At 39.1% G+C, this 22,985-nt stretch overlaps 4 protein-coding genes across 5 annotated transcripts in view; 2 read left to right on the forward strand and 2 right to left on the reverse strand.

Annotated features, from left to right (window-relative positions):
• Positions 1–5,343, forward strand: part of LOC109397360 (uncharacterized) — a 126,594-nt gene extending 121,251 nt beyond the window's left edge. The window contains exon 8 of the mRNA XM_029869812.2: positions 4,954–5,343. The gene's annotated coding sequence lies outside the window, so the exon portion shown is untranslated. The remainder of the gene's footprint in view (positions 1–4,953) is intronic.
• Positions 5,125–7,609, reverse strand: LOC109420281 (uncharacterized). The gene is made up of 3 exons (XM_029869806.2): positions 7,500–7,609; positions 7,198–7,436; positions 5,125–6,535 (listed from the first exon to the last, which is right to left on the reverse strand). The coding sequence occupies exons 2-3, from the start codon at positions 7,374–7,376 to the stop codon at positions 5,386–5,388; spliced, it is 1,329 nt and encodes a 442-aa protein (XP_029725666.2). The 5' UTR covers positions 7,377–7,436; positions 7,500–7,609; the 3' UTR covers positions 5,125–5,385.
• A 4,241-nt stretch (positions 7,610–11,850) lies between these two features.
• LOC115265303 (syntaxin-17) lies at positions 11,851–21,513 on the forward strand. 2 transcript variants are annotated; one of them, XR_009998010.1, is made up of 3 exons: positions 11,851–12,437; positions 12,631–13,383; positions 21,221–21,513. XR_009998010.1 is itself a non-coding variant. In XM_062853741.1 (2 exons), exons 1-2 carry the CDS (start codon positions 12,119–12,121, stop codon positions 13,245–13,247), a joined length of 936 nt encoding a protein of 311 aa, XP_062709725.1. In that variant the 5' UTR covers positions 11,851–12,118; the 3' UTR covers positions 13,248–13,388. The 2 variants fall into 2 exon arrangements, 1 of the variants encoding a protein (XP_062709725.1); XM_062853741.1 differs by lacking the exon at positions 21,221–21,513 and having other exon boundaries at positions 12,631–13,388.
• LOC115265304 (protein LLP homolog) lies at positions 21,402–22,251 on the reverse strand. The gene is made up of 2 exons (XM_029869811.2): positions 21,950–22,251; positions 21,402–21,840 (listed from the first exon to the last, which is right to left on the reverse strand). The coding sequence occupies exons 1-2, from the start codon at positions 22,118–22,120 to the stop codon at positions 21,544–21,546; spliced, it is 468 nt and encodes a 155-aa protein (XP_029725671.1). The 5' UTR covers positions 22,121–22,251; the 3' UTR covers positions 21,402–21,543.
• Between the last annotated feature and the right edge of the window lie 734 nt (positions 22,252–22,985).

Raw genomic sequence — 22,985 nt, forward strand, 5'->3', positions numbered from 1 at the left:
GAACTTTCAGAAGACTTCCTGGACATGATAAAATACAAATTGTTGGTTTGTTTAATGAAAGAAATTACCGTTACATCCATAGCCTTTAGGATCTAAACTCAAGAACAGTTTGGAAGACCTAGGATATCGAGAGAATATATTCTGCATCATATTCTTCCCTTTTTATTCTGTTAAGCACTAAAACCACAGAAATACGTAGAAAAAATCTATAATAACGCTTGGAAAAATTCCGGCTTCAAAGGGCTACAAATATTTAAACTTTTCTTCATGCACCTCAACATATATAACCCCTGGAATTCATTCCTTCGATACTTTCTTTGGTAGTTTATTTGAGTACTTTTCTGAGAGTTCCATAGGAAATTCTTCCAAGAGTTACTTCGGAAAACACTCCAGAAGTTTCTTCGAAAATGTCTCTCAGAGTTCTTACAGAGATTCCAGCAGAAAATTATTCGAAAAATCCTCCAGAAGTTGTACCAGCATTTCCTTTCAAGAAAAAATGCTGTAGGTAGGAGTTTGCAAATTGAAGAAAGTCTTGAAAAATCCCTTATAAGAACTATCGAAGGAAGCCCTGAAGAATTTTGTATATACACTAGAGTGGGTCATCGTTTATATGGAAGCATGAAAAATTCAATGGTATCCCATCAGATTAAAGTTTTTTTGATCCCAAATAAGTGTGCAAAATTTGAGCACGATCGGTTATGTCTACGTTTTGCGCATCGCGTTTGAAGTTTGTATGGGGGTTTACATGGGAAAACACACTTTTTTGCATTTCTCTCATAACAAGCTCGATTTTTTTCTAAAACCATGTAACCGATAAAGTAAAAACATAGCCTAGGGTTGCCTGAAAAACTTTGTCGAAGACCGCGAAGTGATCTGATGCTTATGAAAAAAGTTATAGCGTTGACATTGCTTGGCGAAACAGCATGATTTTGTTGCTATTGTTATTCCTTTACATGTTAAAACATAAACACATGCATGCGGTTCATTGGTTATAACTATTTTCACAAGCATCGGATCGCTTTGGAAATTGGAATTGGATACCAATTTCAATTGCAATGCGCAAAGTGTAGGCGCAACCGATCGTGCTCAAATTTTGCACAGATACTCAGGACCCGAAACGGAGCCAAAAATGCTTTGATCTGAGAAAACGGTTCCGATGACCCACACTAATATACACTACCCGTCATAAGTACGAACTCACAAAAGGTATTGCATCACCCTGAATCACCTCGATGTCTCTAAAACCAGAACACCTACAAAAATGCCGCCTTCAGAAAAGTTGTTGCTTTTGGTCTTCTGAATAACTTTCCTGAAGACAGCATCTTTTTAAGTCCTCAGGTTTTGGAGATATCGAAGTGAGTCAGGGTGATGCAATATTGTTGCAATACTTTGTGTGAGTCCGTACTGTGAAACATATGACCTTTTTAACACTTTAATGCGCCTCCAACGGTTCATTACGAACCGGCTGCTGCAGATGGAGTATGGCTGATCATATGCATCAGACATGCTCGATAAACATGGAGGATCCGCCAGGGCTCATTAGAGTCTATTCCCAAGCAATAGTTCCAAGTCGGTTGGATTTAAGAAGGTTTTGATGATCGTTACAAATCCTAATAAAAGTATTGTAGGATTTGTGACAGGTTTTGGAACCTTTTACAGCCATCTGACTTCAAAATGTTGTTTGGGCTCTATTTCCCACGTTTCTCGGTTGATTTTGATTAGTAATTCATTAATGTCATAGTCGCTTTTTCGAATTTTTAGAATGTTAGTTGGTCATATTTTCTTTAAATAAAGCAATTAAAATCGACCGAAGAATTAATAGTGGGAAGGAGATTTGCAGCACTTAATTGTGCTGATAGATTCGAAGCTAACGTGCGAACACTTAAACGCATTGTTGACGTCAATGCGTTCGACGTGACATTTTGGACAGCAACTGACTGCTTTATATTAACTGAACAACGTTACTTGTGTATGACTAGGTTGACATTTCTAGGCTACGCTTGAGAAAATTACATGGTTTATCTAGGTAGGACCGATAGGACAATTGAACAAATTTGAACATTTTTAAAAGTATTTGTAGGGGGATGGATACATAATAGTTGACAAGCAATCTTTATTATTTTAAAATATTATTGCAATCAACTGATCAACTTGGCGTATTTTTGTTTATCTCTTAGATGGTATTTTGACACCAACAGAAAAATATCAGAAGTTACATGTTTCTGTGGGTATTTGACCGATGACATTTTAAGGACACATAAGATGAACACAGAGAAGTAGAAAACGATTAGCGAAATCAAGAACACAATTTGACACAGGATCGACTATATTTTAACATACAGGGTTCGATTGATTCGATGAAAAAAAAAACAAATATACGACAACTGACATGAAAAACATATTGAACCATATCACAAAATCAAACAAGAAGACAAACACAAACGGTGTGACCATAACACTACATAGGCAAATCCAGACTGACTGACCAATTGAAAACTTTCCAACCTTCTACCGTAACTTTCTGAATCAGTAGGCAACAGTGTCTTAATGGATATCATTTTCCGCGTACGGCTGGCAAACTGCTTCTGAAAGATTACGTACTCTTTTCTATCTTCGGGTCTAGTGTAGAGGTTTCAACTCTATTCAGAGTGCAGCTAGAAACCAAGCAAAAAAAAAAAAAAATACTTTGTGTGAGTCCGTACTTATGACGGGTAGTGTACCCGAGCAGGGAATGAGAACAAACCTATAACAAAATGATAACTCATTTTGTTATTGATAACAAAATGAAATCAAAACAAGTTTTCGTTCCGAATTGTTATTATTTAATATCAAATTGAGATATCATTTTGTCATCATTTCAAAAACTGATGATAACAAGATTTGATTTCAAGAATCCAAAATAGGTTTAATATGCTTTATTTATTAACATTAGGGGGATTCACTTAACAGCGTAAACTAATTAAAATGATTAAATGTCGCGATCTTCGAGGCAATCTTCGATTATTTATTTTATTCGCAAAATCATGAAACAATTCAAATAAGCAGAAAATCATGGCTTTTGCAGCAATATTTAATCTGTTTCGTGAGTACCCCTATTAATTATATTCACAAAATATTTAAGTAAAAAGAAAATCGGGTAACGTACTGTTAAGTGGAATTAGAATTTGCATCCCTTGACAGATACGTATTTCGACCTCCACTGTAAGGTCATCTTCAGGGTCTTGTACTTGACTCGACTTCATCATCAACAAAATATTTGTTAAATCTACCTGAGTATTGTACTTACATATTGACACAAAATTTATGATTAGCTGATTCTGGGTAAAGTTCTAAATTGATGGTCCATTGATTTAAATTTTCTTGAACTTTAACCAAATTGCCTGAAATTTGGTCGTATAGCTCAGTTTGGTTGGCAAAGATTTAAGGCCAACGTTGAATTCAACAGGTTTCAAAAAGGCTTCCATGACGAAGAGAACAAAACTGCCCAGAATACAAAAGTTTTCCTATAATAGTTATTTCAATCTAAACATATTGCCAAATATTTTGAAATTTGAACTACGGGGTGATTATTTCTGCAGTTCTATATTTTAAAACTGCACCATTTGCGCTTTCGTAAGGAAATAACGAGAGTTCCACAGTTCTCAAAATTTTCTCACACCTTAGGTCGTTTGGCATTATAGCCGATTGGCATACTGTTCATTTGGCATAAGGCCGTTACAATTATTTATTTAACTTTTTGTCCCCCCACTCTTTGGCTGATCGAGGGGGGGTAAAAATAATAAAGCATTTAATCTGAAAAGTATTAAAAACTCATCGGATTTGTTAAACAATTGTCGGCAAGACCCGATAATTTGATAAATATCTTTTATCTGCCCGCTCAAAATGCAAAATCCGGCCAAAAATTTTTGAAGGGGGAGGGGACAAAAAGTCAAAATTGAGTTTGTATCAGCCTAAATCTAAATTAAAGACAAATAAAGTTGGATATAGCCAACCGAAGTAATTCACGATCATTCTACTGTTGAAGGTCTCATATTTTATATCTTTATAAAGTTTTCTCGCGTGAAAAAAGATTCATTGTAGCTCCGTACCAAATTGTTGAATCCCGTGATGTTTGATACAGTTTTGAAAATAACACAGATATTTATCATACATCGAGTCATACATGAAAATGATGAATGCCATTTCACTTATTGTTATGTCAAACGACTATAGGACAGATCGGTGAAGTACTAGATTTGTAGTAATGAGCTGAATTTTAGTATGGTGAGAAGGTCAATTCTCCGTTTCTGCAATGAAATGATGCAAAAAGCGTGGGTATTATGATTCCTTGCCTAATTTGATGCTGTTTGAGCAAAACTTTGGACAACAGTGTTGTTGTTTTCTCCATTTCTTGCAACATAAACAACATAGTTATCCAAAGTTTCTCACCATACTAAAATTCAGCTCATTACTACAAATCTATTACTACACCGAACGTGCCCCATTCGTTGCTCGATGTAATTCAATTTGAGTCCCGATGCCTGTTGCTCTGGGATGTCGTGAACACCTCAGACATCTGTTTTACTGCAGTGCAGGCTTGTCCGCACTGAGCGCATGAAAATTCTGCTCTTTGGATTTACACCATCAAGCACATCATAAATTATAAATCTTTTCATCTTATCAGATAGAAGGATGGTGAAATATTGTAAATGTCATTTCGAACTGTCAAAAAACCGCACCGCAGAGCGACACGGGGTATATATAGGGGATTCCCAAAGGAACTTCTGAAGAAGTTTTGAAAGGAATGCTGGAGAAATTATCCAAGTTACTCTTGGAGGCATTCCCCAAAGGATTACTGCAGAACTCAAGATGGAACTGAATAAAATGACATAAATGTTTTTCCTTCCTAAAATAACTACCTAGTCAACGAATTGTAAATAGAATATCAAAACTAATGTTTTATCTTACCAACAGATTTCCATCAATCGTGTGCTTCCAAAAGGATTCCAGTTGTAGCCTCCACCAAGTGCAACGAAACGATCACTGCCCTCGAGAGTTCATCGAATGATTCAGAAGATGTGGCAACCAACAGCCAAAAACTAACCAGGAAAGTCATCAGAATGAATCTCAGAAACGGCGTGCATATCAGATTGTTTGCTCTTATATTTGTATGCAGCAAATCGGGATGTCCGAGTTCCTGGTTCAGAAGGAAAGCGTTTGCCTCTCATAATTAGGTATTTATTGTCTTTACCAAACCATTAAAAGGGGTAGCGCGTGTTGTGTGTTTTAGGAGAAAGACAAAAAATGAAGATCTTTACGATCATCAATCAGAAGAATAAAATATGGTGTTTTTGTCGACTAAAATGAAACTTATCTACTGTGAAAGAAATAGCCAAACTTACACCCTTAATCAGCCCAGCTATTGATCAGTTCCGGATAGACGATGTTCTTCCAGTAGTCCATCGCCTTGTTCAGCTTGTTGACGGCAAAGTTCCGATTGAGATTGAACGAGTGCATGTAGATTTCGTTGTTGTTCTCAAAGTCCGGATCGGCCACGCAAACCACACCGGCCGTTTTGCCCTGCATGTACATGTGGATCTGGATCTCCATGTAGTACTTCTCGCAGATGGACCCGTTCTCGGTGACGTACTTCTGCATGTGATCGCGCGTCTTGGGGCACTTGATTTCGATGACGTGCGAGTTGCAGATTCCATCCGGGACGTCGAAGATTATTGGGTAGTTTGGGTTGAGGGTAATCTTGCAATTGTCGTACTTGGTCTTTGTGTACTTTTCCAGCCTTTGGCGAACGGCCAACTTCTTCCGCTGGATGTTCGGATCGATTTCCTTGTGACAACCGAGGATGGTTTCGTACAGAACCGATTGGGTCACGTTCAGATTGATGCAGTCGGAAACTTTGGCGCTGGTGATGCGGGCGTAGCGCAATTCCAGGTACCATGGATTGCACTTGGGGGTGAATTTAGTTTTATCTGCTAAGGCGCTTTGACCTGCCGTAATGACCTGGTGGGCGGCCTCGAAGAACTGCGCTGTGTCAAACTTGTTCCTTACGGCCATCAGAATCAACTCGTGGATGGACATATTGTTGAACTTCTTGTGCGGCCCGGGGAAGTTCCATCGCAGTGGACAATCAATGTCCTCAGTCTGTAGAATGCGCACAATTTCCCGAATGAAATTCTTTGCTTTTGTCTTGTTGAGCGGAGGCTTCGGAGGAATGCTTTCAAGTTCGGCCGACAGTGGACCTCGGAAGTAACAGACCACTTCGCTACTTTCGTCCCCTTCGCTTTTTCTGTGCAACCACGTAACAAAGCTAATCGCATGTCTACAATCCCCAGTTTCCATACATTCGCTACATTCCACCGAAACGATCCGGTCCTCGCTCTCGTCCACTGTGGCTGTCAGCTGGTAGATTTTGACTTCGCCACCACTGGATCCGATGGTGAGTTGTCCTTTCACCACGCAAACCCGGTCATCTCGTTTGAGGTGAACGTAACAGATGGAATCATCGTTGAAATCCGGTTTGCTGGATCCAATCGCTTGGCTGAAAATTAAGGAAAAAATGAATGATAATAGAAAATTTTTGGTGGAGTTCTCAGTAACGCTTCTGCGGCTACTCTTTCCAAATTTTGGAGAAGGTGCTGGTGGAACTCCTTTGAGAAAATTACTCTAGGTCACTTATTGTTGGATAGCCCCAAATGGTACCTTGTTTCAGGCAACTGCTGCACAGCTTATATTTAAAAACTATGCTATCATAATGAAACGTCCATGGTCAGGTAACGGGAAGATCCTTCACTTCGTTGGCCAAAGCCATTAAAACACTATTGGCATCTCTCCAATCTGGAGGTTCCTGATGGGTGCTCACCTGTTGTATCAACCCAGTTTTAGTCCGTCGCTAAGGCACCTCCTTTCAATGTATCTCATTTTGTAAGAAAAAGCCTAGGAGATTTCTCCAAACGCAAACATCACCACGATTTTCGATAATTAATAAAACCACCGTGCCGCACCAGTCGGCCACAAAATACAAAAATAAATTTTGACTCGCAAGCTGTCACTTCCAATCAAGTTGGCAGACACCCGACATCTTTCAAGTCCTCCGTCATCGCTTGAACTGAGGCGCGGTGAAGGTGTCACTTTTTGGATTGACATCTTGCCACTGACATGGAAAAGTTCGTTGGAACTCGGAAACGAGATCCGAATACTTACAGAATCTTGATCAGATCGGGATTCTCGCTGGCAGACCGCATCAGCTGGACGACGTAATTCCACACCATTTCGCTGCCGACGCTCGGTAGATTGTTGGAGTAGGCTTTGGTGAAGCCACCGCCCGGCAGGAGCGAGCTGGTATCATTCACCACAAAACCGGTATCCACTTCCATCGACATCGTTGGTATTCTGCTGGTTTTACTGCTTATCGCTTTCTTCGTCAAACGGGGGTTTTATTGCTGGAAAATATTAATTATTTTAAAAATTTTGAGGAAAAATCGAAGCAAAATATTTTTGTTTACCTGTGCAGATCTTTGCCCTCTCTCGTCGACGAATGGATTTTCGTTTTCGCGGCGGCGGCGGAGATCGGTTTGCGATGGCGTTTGAAAAAGATGTTTGATGAGAAGTCTTATCATCAGAGGCTAACGTGAATTACGTGCACTGTTAAAGTAGAGTACTTATTCATGTAGTAAAAAGTACCCTCTTTGAGAAAAATCACGGTCCGTCCATGAACCACGTAGTAATTTTTCTGGAATGGGGCACGTTCGGTGTAGTACTAGATTTGTAGTAATGAGCTGAATTTTAATATGGTGAGAAGGTCAATTCTCCGTTTCTACAATAAAATGGTGCAAAAAGCGTGGGTATTATGATTCGTTGCCTAATTTGATGCTGTTTGAGCAAAAGTTTGGATAACTATGTTGTTTATGTTGCAAGAAATGGAGAAAACAACAACACTGTTGCCCAAAGTTTTGCTCAAACAGCATCAAATTAGGTAGGGAATCATAATACCCATGCCTTTTGCACCATTTCATTGCAGAAACGGAGAATTGACCTTCTCACCATACTAAAATTCAGCTCATTACTACAAATCTAGTACTTCACCGATCTGTCCTATAGAGGACGCAGTCAGTGAAGTACTAGATTGAAAGTAGTGAGCTGGATTTTTGCATGGTGATATTATCAAATCAGAGTTCTTGATTTCCACTTTTTATCTTCTTCCACATTCGAAGACAGTCAGCAGCGAACGGTTGTCGCTTTAGTTTGTGCACAGACAAACAGACGTATCACTTGCTAAATTTTCATCGACCACACTTTAAACGATCATTTTAAATTTTCATAGTTGTGGCTTTCACAAACAGAGGCGAGCGCATCGTTTTTCTATGCGTTTGACGTTTCACACTAGCGCCTTCTGTTGACGACATTGCACAGCACAGTGATTCATGCAACTTTTCCAAGTGTGAACTGGGCGATGGATTTCCATAAAAATCGTTCAAGGTGCTACGTCTGTTTGTCTGTGGTTTATGTGTTTGCTTGTCAGCGACGACAGCAAACTCCGGCGAACGGTGAGAATCCACACTTGGAAATTGGCTTCTTTAACGGTGTTGAGATAATTCCATATTCTGAATCTGCATGCGAAACTGAGCCGAAATCCAAATTTTCATGAATTTTGGTCACCGACTAAACCGACGTGCCACTCGATTCCGAGACTTGACCGATAACATTACACGGTAAATTCAAATTGCAGTGATCGCTAGTGTCAAATTGAAAGTGACGTTTAGCCGGTCATGACATTTATACAGCCGGCGTCGCGGCGTCTTGATCAAACGCTGTGTAAACAAAAACACGTGATGCCCAGTATTGTCAATCTGTAGCTTCGCGTTGCCTCAGAATGGAGCACACTACATTCCCATCGGATTATGCAAGCGTCGCGACGATGATGCTGCTCTTGCGGCCGTTTTAGTGACGCTGACTAGGCTGACTACTATTAATTTCGACTTTTATTTGAAAAAAGAAAATCTCATAGAAGTCAATACTTATATGAATTAGGCCCAATAATAAATTGTGCTTTCGGAAAATTAAGAAATAAAATTGTGTTCTGATAAAATCAGCAGATTGACTGCAGTATGACGAAAGCATGACCATCGACGACGGCGACGCCGCGGAATATAAACAAACACTCTACGTTTAAATCAAACAAACTATGAAATTCTGTAAGATTATTGAGTCTTTTCCGCTCCTAAAAAGTTTTGTTTTGAACACAGTTCGTGAATCTATCCTCTCTTAGTTTATCATAAGAAATTTTGGTAATTATTATGAAATAAACAGCATTATCCAATGTTTGTTCATTCCAGCACACCTATGGGTGGCATTACTTAAGAGTGTTCGAAATATTTCGGCCAAAATAGTTCTGAATCAAAATCAACAGATGGCGCTAGTTTTCAACGGTTTTAATTTAAAATTTTGGACGAGAATTTCATGAACCTTTGCACTAGCAGGCATGTCGGTTCGTCGGTGTTTTGGTGACCGGGAACCTATTTAAAAATCAATTTGAAGTTTGTATGGGAGCGATTTGATGAATCACCCCTCGTCGCATTTTGTACTGGGCGGAGCTGTCAAACAGTTACCTAGCTGTCAAAAGGTGATTTCCAAAAATCTCTTTGAAATTGATTTTAGGTGCCAAAATAAAGTTCTAAAAATCTGGAAAAAAATCATAGTGGCTCAGAAAAAGGTGCTCTTCCGTATAAAACCAAAAAATCGATACATTTTTCTTAATTTAAAAACCCAATTACCCATTCGTCCACATTCGCATCGCAAGCGATCGAACGGCGATGCGATTCGTGAATGATACGAGTGATTTTGTGCATACGATTTTTTTTCATGGTTTCAAAAAATGTTTATTATTTTCTTTGCTTATCTAGCATTTCAACAACAATACACTACAAATGTATGCATTACATGCAAAATTTCTCTTCTAGTTATGGTAATAGCCGCTTCGATCGCTCACCAGCATTCTTCACCATTCGCCATTCATTCATTCGCGTGCGATCCAAACTGCGACGAATGGCAACGAATATCCATGTCAACCAACTTGCGCATCGCTTCCCACTGGTGATGGGTTTGCGTGTTTGATCACGACAACTCGTTTGCTCCATCTTTCTCGATTCGCTTCAGCAAAGAGGAGTGAATATGAATGGAGTGAGGCGAATATACCGACGAGTATACCGATCCTTGTATCAAATCTCCATTTCTGCAATGAAGTGGTGCAAACAGCGCTTATCAAACAGGTGCGCGTTTGTGCGCGTTCCAAAAGCTCGTTTAAAAGGATAAATTGAGGCCAAACATTTCAATAGGTCCTATCTGCATTTGAGAGGCTCTCTTTGGGGTTCGTTCAAATATTACGTAACGCAAAGAGGGGAGGGAGGGGGTCTAGCACTGTGTTACGCTTCATACAAAATTTCAAATTTTCCCATACAAAAGTTGTTACGTAGGGGGAGGGAGGGGGTCTAAAATTGTCAAATTTTGCGTTACGTAATATTTGAATGAACCCTTGTACACTTTCTCTTTCAGTTATTGCAATGTAATGGTACATTTTTCAACTATTTTTGCAGTACAAATCAAAAGACGAATATTTTGACCATCGTCCAATGTAAGGAGACAATCATAATACAAATAAACAACTGAGATATTTACGAAAGAGAGGGAAACCCAGACGTAACACCTTGATCGATTTTCATGGAAATCCATCGCCCAGTTCACATTACCACCACCTGGTGGAAAAGTTGCACGAATCACTGTGTTGTGCAATATCGCCAACAGAAGGCGCTAGTGTGAAACGTCAAACGCATAGAAAAACTATGCGCGCGCAACTGGTTGTGAAAGCCACAACTATGAAAATTTGAAATGTTCGTTGAAAGCGTAGTCGATGGAAATTGCGCAAGTGTTACGTCTGTTTGTCTGTGGGGAAACCAAAAAGAGCCTCTCTTCTGCAGATAGGACCTTTAGACATGTTTGGCCTGAATTCCCCAGTTTCAATATTGGGATTTAGATTTCTGTTAGGGTAACGGTTGAATTTTGGACCCCTAGAGGACATTAGTTTGAATTTGATTCAAAATCAAACAGATTCAGAGTGTATTTACACATAATGATGATGTTAATATGTTCGTAAAAGCCTCCATTAACCGTTAAAAATACCCATAAGGTCATTTCTGGCTGAAAATTTGATGAAAATAACTGATTTTTGAAGCATCAGTTTTCAATGTTTTGGACACCCCAATATATTTTGGACCCTCTTCAGTATATATTTTGGACACCCGGTGTTTAAACTCGTTTGAAACTATTTTGGAAGAATTGGCCGCTTGAATATCCTGGAACACATCCTAATTACTTGATTGACAAAGGCTGATTAGACGAACTTTGCGAATTTAATGCGCTAGAATGATAATCGTTTTTGTTTACATCTGCAAGTTTCCTCAGCACTGCAATCTCTTTTTGTCAACATGATGCGACATTCGCACGGATGACGGGATTGGCAAAAAATAATTTCAAGGCAAATAAGGATATTTCCAGTGAGGAAATGATTGCTGCCTGTGCAGAGCGATCTTATTTAGCGGATGATTCTAAAAATTTCCGTTATCTTATCATTAAACTTGTGTAAGTTGTGATAATAGGACACAGGGGGTCCAAAATATATGGGGGTCCAAATTATATTGGTTACCCTATCTGTGGTTCGGTCTACCTCCCGTCTTAAACACCGTGGTTTGCTTTTTTATTCCGGTGTCATGTGCGCGAGGTAAGCCCTCATCATTAGGATTTGTTGACATCAACCATCATCATCATCGATGCTTTTGCGTGCCATCATCAGAGTGCTCGTCATCATCAGCATAACAAAAAGAAAAGAAAAAAATCTCGTCTTGAGAAGTGTACTACAAAGTGCGATTAATTCAAGAAAATACACCAAATTTACTCCAAAATCAATTGCTTTCTAGGGATAAACCAATTTCCTTTTCTTTTGGTTTGTTTGTGGATGAAGTGTGGTGTTAGTGGAGAACAAAGTGCGTATTTGAACACCCATCAGCTGTGAGGGGAAAACAAATCGATTGATCGATTGTGATTGAGTTGAAGGACGGCAACGTCCGTCGCAATGGGAGACGACAATGGAGACAAAATTGGCCTCAAATTGGCCGAGATATCGATCCACAAGTTCAACCAAACCATTCCGCAGTATCTGAACCTGCTGAAGAATCACAAGTGTAACATCGAGAAGGCCAGCTCGCTCAAGGACTGGGACCGGATCAAGCGGGAGCAGATCAACGCTACGAGGGTCATCAAGCAGATGAAATATCTGATCCTGGAGATCGACAAGGTGCGATCCCGAGTGCGGCAGGGCGATTTGAAGCGGTTCGATGAGGCGATCGACGGAGCGAAGAAGCAGGCGTTCGCGGCGATGGGCGAGTATTTGGGTAAGTGGGTGGGAGTGGGGCGGTATGCGGCCTTGGGGGAAGGGGTGTTTAGCTAAGCAAAGTTCGTAGCTACTCGCTGATGGCGATAACAAAGAAGGGAAATTTGTAAACAGCTTTGCTTGTGAGTTGAATCACACAATATAGCTTTCCAGATGTCACAGATTTTGTTTTGTACTTTCCCATCAAATTTCAGAAGCGCAACAGAAAATTGTCTCTCGGACTCAGTCGACGTACAGCTTTACGGATGAGGAATACTACACGAGACAGGATCAGCAGGACAACCAGTACGGGCGTCAGTTGGCACACGTTCCGGAGATAACCAGCACATACAACCGCGAAGTGGAAGAACTGCGGCAGCGGGAGGAATGTCTCAAAGAGATGGAAATCCTCCAGCAGGAAATTGTCGACATTCAGGATCTTTTTCAGACGGTGCATTCGATGACGCGAGACCAAGCCCAGATGGTCGATGCGGTCGAGGAAAATGTGGAAGTGACCCAAGGCCACGTGGAGGAAGGCGAGACGGCCCTGAGAAAAGCGTTAAAATACAAGAAAGCCATCTATCCGATGTGTGGTGCGTTGCTGGGATCATGCATAGGTGGTCCCATTGGGTTGATAGTGGGACTGAAAGCCGGAGGATTGGCGGCCCTCGGGGGAGGCCTGGTCGGATTCGCCGGAGGAAAGTACATCAAAGAGGACGGCGTTGAGGCTGTGGATGCAATAGACGGTGGAGACAAAGCGCTGGAAGTGGAAGCCAATGGGGCGGCGTTGAACGCCGACATGGAACAGGCCATTTGCGTGCGGAAGGAATGACATTTTGCGCGGTTTTGCTCCATCCAGTAGATTGTTTTCTCTCGAAGCTGGGCAGATTGTGGAATTCCAGTGACAAGATTTCATCGTTCTTAGTTTGTTGACCATCTCGAATCGAAGAGGCGTTAGATTTTGTTAGGTAAGTTCCAATCATTAAAGCGGATTGCAGCAGAAGGAATGACACATTTTAACAAACACCACCCCACCGCGTTGTTTTGAACCTACTTTAATAACATCGACCTAGTAGTCGTGGTTACTTTTCTCGACATTGAGGGAGCATTCAACAATGCATCCTTCAGCTCCATGCGTTCAGCGATAAAAGCAAAAGATTTGAATAAATGCATTTTTCAATGGATAATATCTATGCTAGAAGATCGGGAGATTTCTACTAATCTCGCAGGTGCGCAGCTATCTTTTAGATCTATGAAGGGTTGTCCTCAAGGAGGAGTACTATCGCTCTTACTGTGGTCTTTGGTAGTGGACGAATAATCCACGAAAAAAGCCAATAAATGAAGGTTTTGAGGTGATAGGAAAGGCAGATGATGTGGCCATTTTGGTACGTAGGAAATACGATACTACGATTTCAAATCTGCTTCAACATGCACTGATTGTTATTCTCAAATGATGTTGGAAAGAGGGATTAAGGGTAAACCCTTCTAAAACTTTTATCGTTTCTTCACAAGAAGGAAGAAATTACATCTACTTAGCCTTCTTTGGATGGAGTTCAAATTCAGTTCTCGGAAGAAGTTAAACATCTCGGTGTAACTTTGGACAAAAGACTGAATTGGAATTCTCATCTAAACAAGGAAATAACTAAGGGTAAAAAATGCCCTTTGGGTCTGCAATAAACCTTAGGGAAAACCTGGAGGTAATCGCTCAAAAGAAGCTATGACAGCTTCAAAGACTTGCATGTATATCAATTACAGGGGCAATAAAAAGCACACTATCGGTTGCATTAGATGCCCTTCTAAACACGTTACCATTGCATCAATTTGTTCAATTGCAAGCGGCAAAAAGTGTCCTGCAGTTTCTGCGTCACAATAAACTGCTAGAATGTGATCTAGTAGGACATTTGAAGATTATCAAAGACCTCAATTTAAACTCAGGTATTAAAACAGTAGAGTATTGGATGATTACGAAGGCCAACTATGATTTTCCCTTTAATGTGGTGAAACCAAGCCGCTTTGGGATTCTGGTGGGTCAAGCTTACGTCCAGGTTCTATTGTATTTTATACTGATGGGTCTGGAGTTTTTGGTCCCCGGTATAAAGTAAAGCTATATCAATGGGATATAATCCCACTGTCATACCCAATATTCCTGAATAATGGACGCAGTGGTTAAAAGGCTCTACAGATGAAAGAAAAACAAGTTTATAATTTCTGACAGAATTCCTGAATGAATTACGACTAATCGCCCTTGAGCAGTGAAGAAAATTGTCAGACAAAAGAGGCACAAAACAAGCAACAAAGAAGACGCGGCGATTACTCTTTATCCCAACTGCTAACAGATAATGACATGATCTCGAAAATTTTTGTTGCTGACCAAACGGAGCATGAATTTGTTGCGTACTTTTCAACTTGTGAATAATCAATTATTACCAACCCAAAATCGAAACTTTTTGATGATACATCTTCAGCAGCGTTGCAGTGGTTACCGATTCGAAGTTACCGCTCGAAAATCACAATGCAAGCCTTAAACATCTCTAAACTCGTGGTGCACGATCAGATCAGATCGTGACGATCTTTGTCCTATTCTGTTCAAGTTGGGACAAACGTATGTCGCATTGGGTAGAATGTCGCAACAAATTCAGGTTGCAACATTGTCGTTATTGTTGCGCGATGGTTGAATTTTGATTCACTGCCCTTGAGAAATCTCCGAGGTAAGTAAAAAAAATCGTGTTAAGTACTGTTCCTTTGAATTGCACTACGAATTTGCATCCTTTGACAGATACGTATCTCGACCTCAACTGTAATGTCGTCTTCAGTATCTTGTGCTTGACTAGTCGAGTCTGGATACGACCTAACAGTTGAGATCGAGATACGTATCTGTCGAAGGATGCAAATTCTTAATGTAATTCAAAATAACAGTGCTTAACACGATTTTCTTTTTACTTACAGATATTCCCCTGACAAACCCAGGTTAATCATCATCTCCGAGATAATTTATTTCAGAATTTCTTCAGTACTTCAAGAAATCTCCTAAAAAAATGTACATAATTTTTGACATGATTTGCTCCAGGATTACTAATTCTGTATTTCCACAGCACTAACTTTCCCCAGAAAACAGTTGTGCAAGACCTACGAAAATTGTATCTTGTTTTTTTTTCCTAGGATAAACCCCCAATCGAATGTTTTCGGTTGGGTCTCAGGTGCAATCCGGACGATTATTCTTTCTTGCATTGCATCCATTTAGAATTGAAAAAGGAAACGTTTTTGAAATGTTTCCAATGTTTAAATTTCATGTTGACATATTATGCACTTACGATAAGAGCGATTCCAAGCAACAGCATCAAAATTAAGGAAAATTTTTAATTCATGATTTTCTATTGAACTGAAACGTTGCACAGTTTTTCAGTTCCATCTAAATCGCCATTTTTCGATATCAAATTTTTATTTAGAGCCACGACTAACTTTTCAAAAGGGTGTATGTGAAAATGGTTCAAAAATATTCAAAAATATGCACAGCAAAAACGGATTGTTCGATTGTTATGAATTTTTCAGCAAAGTTAGATAACTAAATGGTGATTTCTAAGAAAATATACACTGTGAAAAAAAATCTTTTTTATCATTGAAAAATATCATTTTTGTCACAAAAACTCAATTATCTCAAAACCCTATCTTTTTACCAACTTGAATTTTTTAGGGAAAACGGTCCATTGTATTAGCAATCTACCATAAAAATTTGGTGATGGTAAACTAAAAAACAAAAAAGTTATAACATTTCAAAAATTTCACAATTTTTACATTTAGTAAAAAAATAAATTTTCTGTGTAAATTATTTCGGCCGGAAATCGCGATTTGATGCTGATTTTATTGTTCAACAAAGTTAGACAACTATATGGTGATTCCTAAGAAAATATACACTGTGAAAAAAAAATCTTTTTTAACATTAAAAAATATAATTTTTGTCACAAAAACTCAAATATCTCAAAACCCTACTTTTTTACCAACGTAATTTTTTAGAGAAAACGGTCCATTGTATTAGCAATCTACCATAAAAATTTGGTGATGATAAACTTATTAACAAAAAAGTTATGACAATTCAAACATTTCACAATTTTCACATTTAGTAATAATTTTTTTAGTGTAAATTATTTCGACCGGAAATCGCAGTTTGATGCTGATTTTATTGTTAATGGCCTTGCGTGAGTAAAACAAGTTGTTTTTATTATATATTATATCTATCTATATATATAAAAATGTAGTGGCATACGTGGGACCGCGCATAACTTGCGAACGAAACGTCGGATTTGGGTCGTCTTTGTTTTGTTCTATTAGTTTTCACCCAAGGAAGGTTTATGAGGTGAAAAGCATGGAAAAAATGAGAGTTTTTGAAAATTGAACATCCATACTTTGTGACCGGGGGGACTTGGTCTTGGATAGAAACTTGAAACGTCAAAAAAACGCAGTAGGCAAGACAAAGTTTGCCGGGTACAGCTAGTATACATATAATATACTATGCACAGTAATGTTCCGATTTTATCACGCTCTCCGCGCATTGGTCGTTTATTCATTAATTTGCTGTTACATTTGAGGACAAGTGTTTTCCCTCTTCTTCAAGATGAATGTTGAAATCATGTTTTGCAACGTTAAAAATATTGAAATGGGTATAGATGTTGAAGAATATTTCAAAGCATTTTTGAAAAGGGGCGTAATTAAATTGTTTAAACAGATGTCGCTGATGGTACGGTGGCATGACTCTCTGCACGTAGCACTTCTGGCAATTTCTCAGTTGTTGTCGTTTTTGAACTTCCTGCGCCCTGCTTTACCGATGATATACAGATGGCTCGTTTGTCAAATTCTAGACGGCTGGACGTGCAAATGCGTGGACATTTGGGTTTATCTATGGTGCTTTCGGTGAGATTTCGTAACTCTTTTGAACATTTTTTTTCATCAAACGATCTACAAGAGAGCGTTGAGTTGAAGACCTTTGAGAAAGCGATTGTTCATGTTGTTCGTTAGATTATAATAAACAAAATCACTTATTAGTTTTAACTGACTAGTTTGGTGTTGGTGGGTGGCTGAAGAAAAAATTCACTATACAAGTTTTAATATCCATAGCGGTAGTATTTTTTTGCTTTTTCGTGAGCATTGTCATGGTATGTATACAGACAAACATACGTAACACTGACGAAATTTTCATTGACCACGCCTTTAACGATCATTTTGAATCTTGGTTGTAGCTTTCATAACCAGAAGAGCGCCCATCGTTTTTCTTTGCGTTTGACGTTTGGGGCCGTCCATATACCACGTGGACAGAAAATTGATGGTTTTTGACCCCCTCCCCCCTCTCCGTGGACAAGCGTGGACTTTTCATTGACCCCTACCCCCCTCCCCCAATGTCCACGTGGACATTCTAAAAGAAGTTTTTTTTCATATTTCTTAAAAAAAAATTGATTTTGAAAAAGTTGTTTTTAAATATTATTTTTTCCCGTTAAAAATGTCTTAAATATAATTGAAAACTTTATAAAATACAAATATTATGTAGCTTTACATATAATACAAACAAGTAGCACAAAATAGGTACTTACAAGTTTTTACCAGCCTAATGTTAGTGACCAGCTTAAGTGTGGGTTCGATTCTTGCTCCAGTTGATGAAAAAATTTCGTCAAACGGAGAATTCTTCATTGGGTGTTTTTCGTGTAATGTCCATCGCCTAATATCAGTAATTGTTCAATGTTTAGTCTGCACAGCTTCTGGTTGAAGACGGTGTATTTAGAATGTTTGTTCAATCTATGACTGTCTGATTGTTTCGTTGAGATAAAGTAATTTTAAATCTTAGATTTTTGTTGAGATAAGATAATATTTCCTAGATTCTTACAAAAAAACAAGATTTACAGCAACTAAATTGTATTGCTGAGGTTTAGACTTTAATATCCATTGGAAACATCTTTAATTTTAAAGGAACCTACAACAAAAAGTTTTTGAGATAAGCCTGCAAACCCCTACATGTATTTTGAAACTTTCAAGTAGTTTAAAAATTTGATATGAAACTTCGAAAAATCCATTCAGAACTTCGGTGAAAATTTTGTGACTGAAACACCAACATTTGTATGGTCTACACTCCATTTTAAATCTCCAGAATATTCCTCGATGAAGAACTAAAACAATTAGTTTAAATTTAAACTAATTTATATGTCAATGTTGTCCACGTGGACATTTGACGAACCCCCACCCCCCTCTCCGTGGACAAGCGTGGACTTTTCGCTAACCCCCTCCCCCCTCCAAGCTGTCCACGTGGTATATGGACGGCCCCTTTCACACTAGCGCCTTCTGATGACGATATTGCACAACGCAGTGTTTCGTGAAACATTTCCACCAGGTGGTGGTAGTTTGAACTGGGCGATGGATTTTCACTAAAATTGTTCTAGGCGTTTCGTCTGTTTGTCTGTGGTATGTACCTCTCATGCATTTGTTGTTGATGTTACTCGCATTCTTCCGATCATAAAGTCTGTTCTCTAAGAGGTATTTTTTTTGCAGATAAACTAGACGTTTACGCGTATATAAAACTTTTTTTATACAGCTTTTGTCTTAAAAAAAGTTTAATTCCATTTTTCTTATAATCAACAGTTTTTCAACACTATCAAGGGATTTTTTCACCAGTCACGTACAATAAAAAGTATGACTCTCTCAATATTTTTGATCACAACACTGGATCGCGTCTAAGTTTCAAATAGATACTAAAGTAATTATGAATAATCAACTCAAATATCATGAAAACAACTTGTTTAATTCAGGCGGTAGCCTTTACAATAAAATCAGCATCAAAATATAATTCTCGAAATAATTTACACAGAAAAATTTTTTTTTTGTTACTAAATGTAAAAATTGTGAAATGTTTGAAATGTCATAACTTTTTTATTTATCAGTTTACCATCACCAAAATTTTATGGTAGATAGCTGATATAATGGGCCATTTCCCCTAAAAAAATGACGTTGGTAAAAAGATAGGGTTTTGAGATATTTGAGTTTTTGTGACAAAGATCATATTTTTTTAAAGTAAAAAAAGAATTATTTTACAGTGTATATTTTCTGAGGAATCATAATTTAGTTATCTAACTTTGCTGAAAAATTCATAACAATCGAACAATCCGTTTTTGCTGTACAGCTTTTAGAATATTTTTGAACCATTTTCGCATACACCCTTTTGAAAAGTTAGTCGTGAGTGAATATGAAGGTTTAATATCGAAAAATGGCGATTTATATGAAATTGAAAAACTGTGCAAAGTTTCAGATATTTTTGAAATGGTCGCTCAGGATCGACTGACATGACTCCGTGGAATTCCTCAGAAGTTCTTCTAGGATTTTTTCCAGAGAGGTTTCCGAATGTCTCTTGGATTTTGTCCTGGGATTTCGCTCGTAGTTCCTCCCTAGATTTTTATTAGAAATTTTCAGAGCTCCCTTCTTGAATTATTTCCTACCGGGTTTATTACCAGAATTTTTTTCTAAGATAACTTAGTTTTTCCCAGGATTTCTTCCAAGATATCCTCAAATAAATCTTGCAAAGTTTCTCGCAAGATTTCACCTAGATTTCATCTGATATTTCCCCAAGAATTTCTCACAGGCAACTCCGTAAGTTATCCCAGGAGGAGACATTTTTAAACAAAATTTTGAAAAACAGTTTGCAAGCACTCCGGAAGCAACTATTAAAAAAATCCCTGAATCTCGGAACATATTCCGTTAGGGATTCCGGGAGGAAGAATTCTTGAAATAATCCCGAGAAAATCTGCAAAAAACAATCACAGGAGAATCTCTGCTAGAAATCCTGTACACAACAACGAGGAAAAAGCTCTAGAAGAAACCACGGGAAGAACTCCATGATAAATATCCAATACCTAGCTCATGCAGAAAACTGAAAAGGCAATCCGGAAAAAAAATTAGAGAAAGTCCAAAAACAAAGCTCTGAGAGTTATCCGAAGACCAACATCGAAACCAATCTTCTGAGAGGACCGGGAAAAACTCCATAAGAAATCTCAAGTGAACCAGGAAATATTGTCTATCCGGTTGGAATCAAGACCGACATTCAATCAAAAATTGCCATTTTCTTTGTCCACAAGTGTCGTAACTGTTTCGCATCTATTAGTGCGCTGTGTTGCTGACAACAACGGGAAGGATGCGCACTACATTTGACATGATTAAAAAACGTCGCGAGTTAGGTCGCGTCGCGACTTGATTGTGCGAAGTCCGGTTTGGTGGCGGCCCGACAATATCCTAGCTGCAATTCGCGCAGTAATTCCTGGAGAAACTCTTGAAAGAAATAATTTGCTGAAGAAACAAGAGCAGAAACTTCGGAGGGAATCCCGGGGACTTGTACAGAAAAACCGTGAATAAATCATTAAGAAATCCTTGGAGAAGCTCTTGTAGAACCCTCAGGAATAATTGCTGTAGAAACTCTGCAGAGTTCCATGGGCACGGAAAGATCTCCTGGAGAAGTTTCAAGAGGAACACAGGAATTGCGAATAGTTTTCAAGAGAAATCTGAGAATTATTCTGAATGTATTCTGATAAAAACCCTTGTGGAGAGCTCAGGATAAATCCTAGAAGAAATTCCACGAAAATTTCTTTGAGGAAAAACCAGAGATACTGAGAAAATCCCATGAGGAATTCTGGGAGTTATACCGGAAAACTTTACTGAAAAAAATCTGCAAATTCCTTGAATCTCGAGAAATCCCTATGACGTGATGGTGTGGTTTTGTTAGCGCAGTGCATTCTTACATCAATAGTTCTAAGTTTCTGAATAATTTGTAAATTCTTTCAGCATTGAATCAAAAAACACTGGACTACAAACTTGAATGCTGCTGACGGTCCTTCCGTGTGAAACTAATTTAGAATATTCCTAAACTAGCAAACAATAATCGGAGAGAAGTTTAATGCTGCGATAAATAGCAAAAAGATATAAATGTTTCAATCGTAAGGACAAGGATATTGATATTGACTAGTTATTTCATTTTTGAAACATTGTTTATTTATATAAGTGTTTCCTCCAGTTTACAGAAAAAAAGTAGCGCGTAAGAATAAACTTAAACCAAATAATTAGCCAAGAAAATTAAACCAAGTGTTTGAATCTCCCCGGAAAGAAATTCAAACGATACCTCTCCAGTTGCATGTGGCATCGATGAAGTGCATCTTCCTTCCCGGACGGCCGCGCTTCTTCTTGATCTTACCCTCGATCAGCAGCTGCTTCCGGCGCTCCTTCCGGGCATTGTACCACACCGGATACTGACCGAACTGGTCCCGTTTCGTTTTGGCGTTGTATTTGTGTTTCACTTTCGATTCCTGGTGTTCCACTTCCACGAACTCTTCCGTTTCCAGTCCCAGTTCACCGGTTTCCTTGCGAATGATCTCATCCATGGCTTCCTGTTTGATTTTCTCCTCTTCCTAAAAAATAAACATCAATCGTTATCAAAATCATCCCCAGTCAGGAAGCTGACGATAAAAATAAATAACAACCCCATCACTAATCGAATCGACGTCACCAAATACCAACCTCCTTCTTCTTCTGCTGCTCGGTGATGTCCTTCACCTTTTCCATAATCTCCATTCCGTCGTCGTCGATGAGGCCGAGAGTTTTCTTCAGTTTTTTCAGCTCCTTCACCTTGTTCTTGGCGCGGCGGATGCGGTTGTTTTTGTCCCGCCGAGATTTGGACCGGGCCGTCATGATGGCCGAGGAACTGTGCGCACAAATTTACCGGAGGAAAATCACTGGAAAATTGCCGATTTTCGGCACGAACAACACGGAAACGTGTTTTGGTTCGGGTGCAGTTTGGACTTGAAAGAACGAAGTGACAGCAGGAGGCGAGCGCTGATGGTGAAATGCGCAGGGCGCGGTTTGAAGTTTGAAAAAGAGCGTACTAGACTAGGTACTAGATTCGTTGCGCCGTACTAGCTTTACGACGAGGGGGTTCTGCCGACGATGACTTTTGGCATCCAAATGAATAGGGCTACCGTACACGCTAACCTGAAACTACCCATCGCCTGGGTCGATTCTACCCGGATTTTCATGTTGTTAGCAGTTGTCAGAATCCGGGTAATCCGAAAACCCAGATTGGTTGAATCTGGGTAAAGATCTGGGTAATCGGCACTTTGTCACTTTTCGGCTTGAGAATATGGCAGCGATCAGGCGAACGCAGGCAATTATGGATGTTTCCACGGAAAAAATGAGGATAAATGACGGGAAAACAGTGAAATTCTTCCAGGGAACTGTTTTCCTGCATCAGGTAAGTGAAAAGCACATGGGAATTAGTAGCTTTTTATCAAAAATCTAAATTGGAAATGAATTAAAAAAATCAAGGTCCCGGAGGAGCTGGGTACTGGTTACCCAGATTTTGCAACCAACATCGGTAACCCAGATTTGAGTAAAGGTGCCTTTACTCAGATTAGAGTAACTGCAGTTTTGCTCAATCTGGGTCGCTTTGACACCAATCTGGGTAACCGAGGGTTAGCGTGTAAAGCATTCAGTACACGCTTTGCCAATGGGGCACGTTCGATGTAGTACTAGATTTGTAGTAATGAACTGAATTTTA

Source organism: Aedes albopictus, chromosome 2 (genome assembly GCF_035046485.1).
Source record: "Aedes albopictus strain Foshan chromosome 2, AalbF5, whole genome shotgun sequence".
Lineage (NCBI taxonomy): Eukaryota > Metazoa > Arthropoda > Insecta > Diptera > Culicidae > Aedes > Aedes albopictus.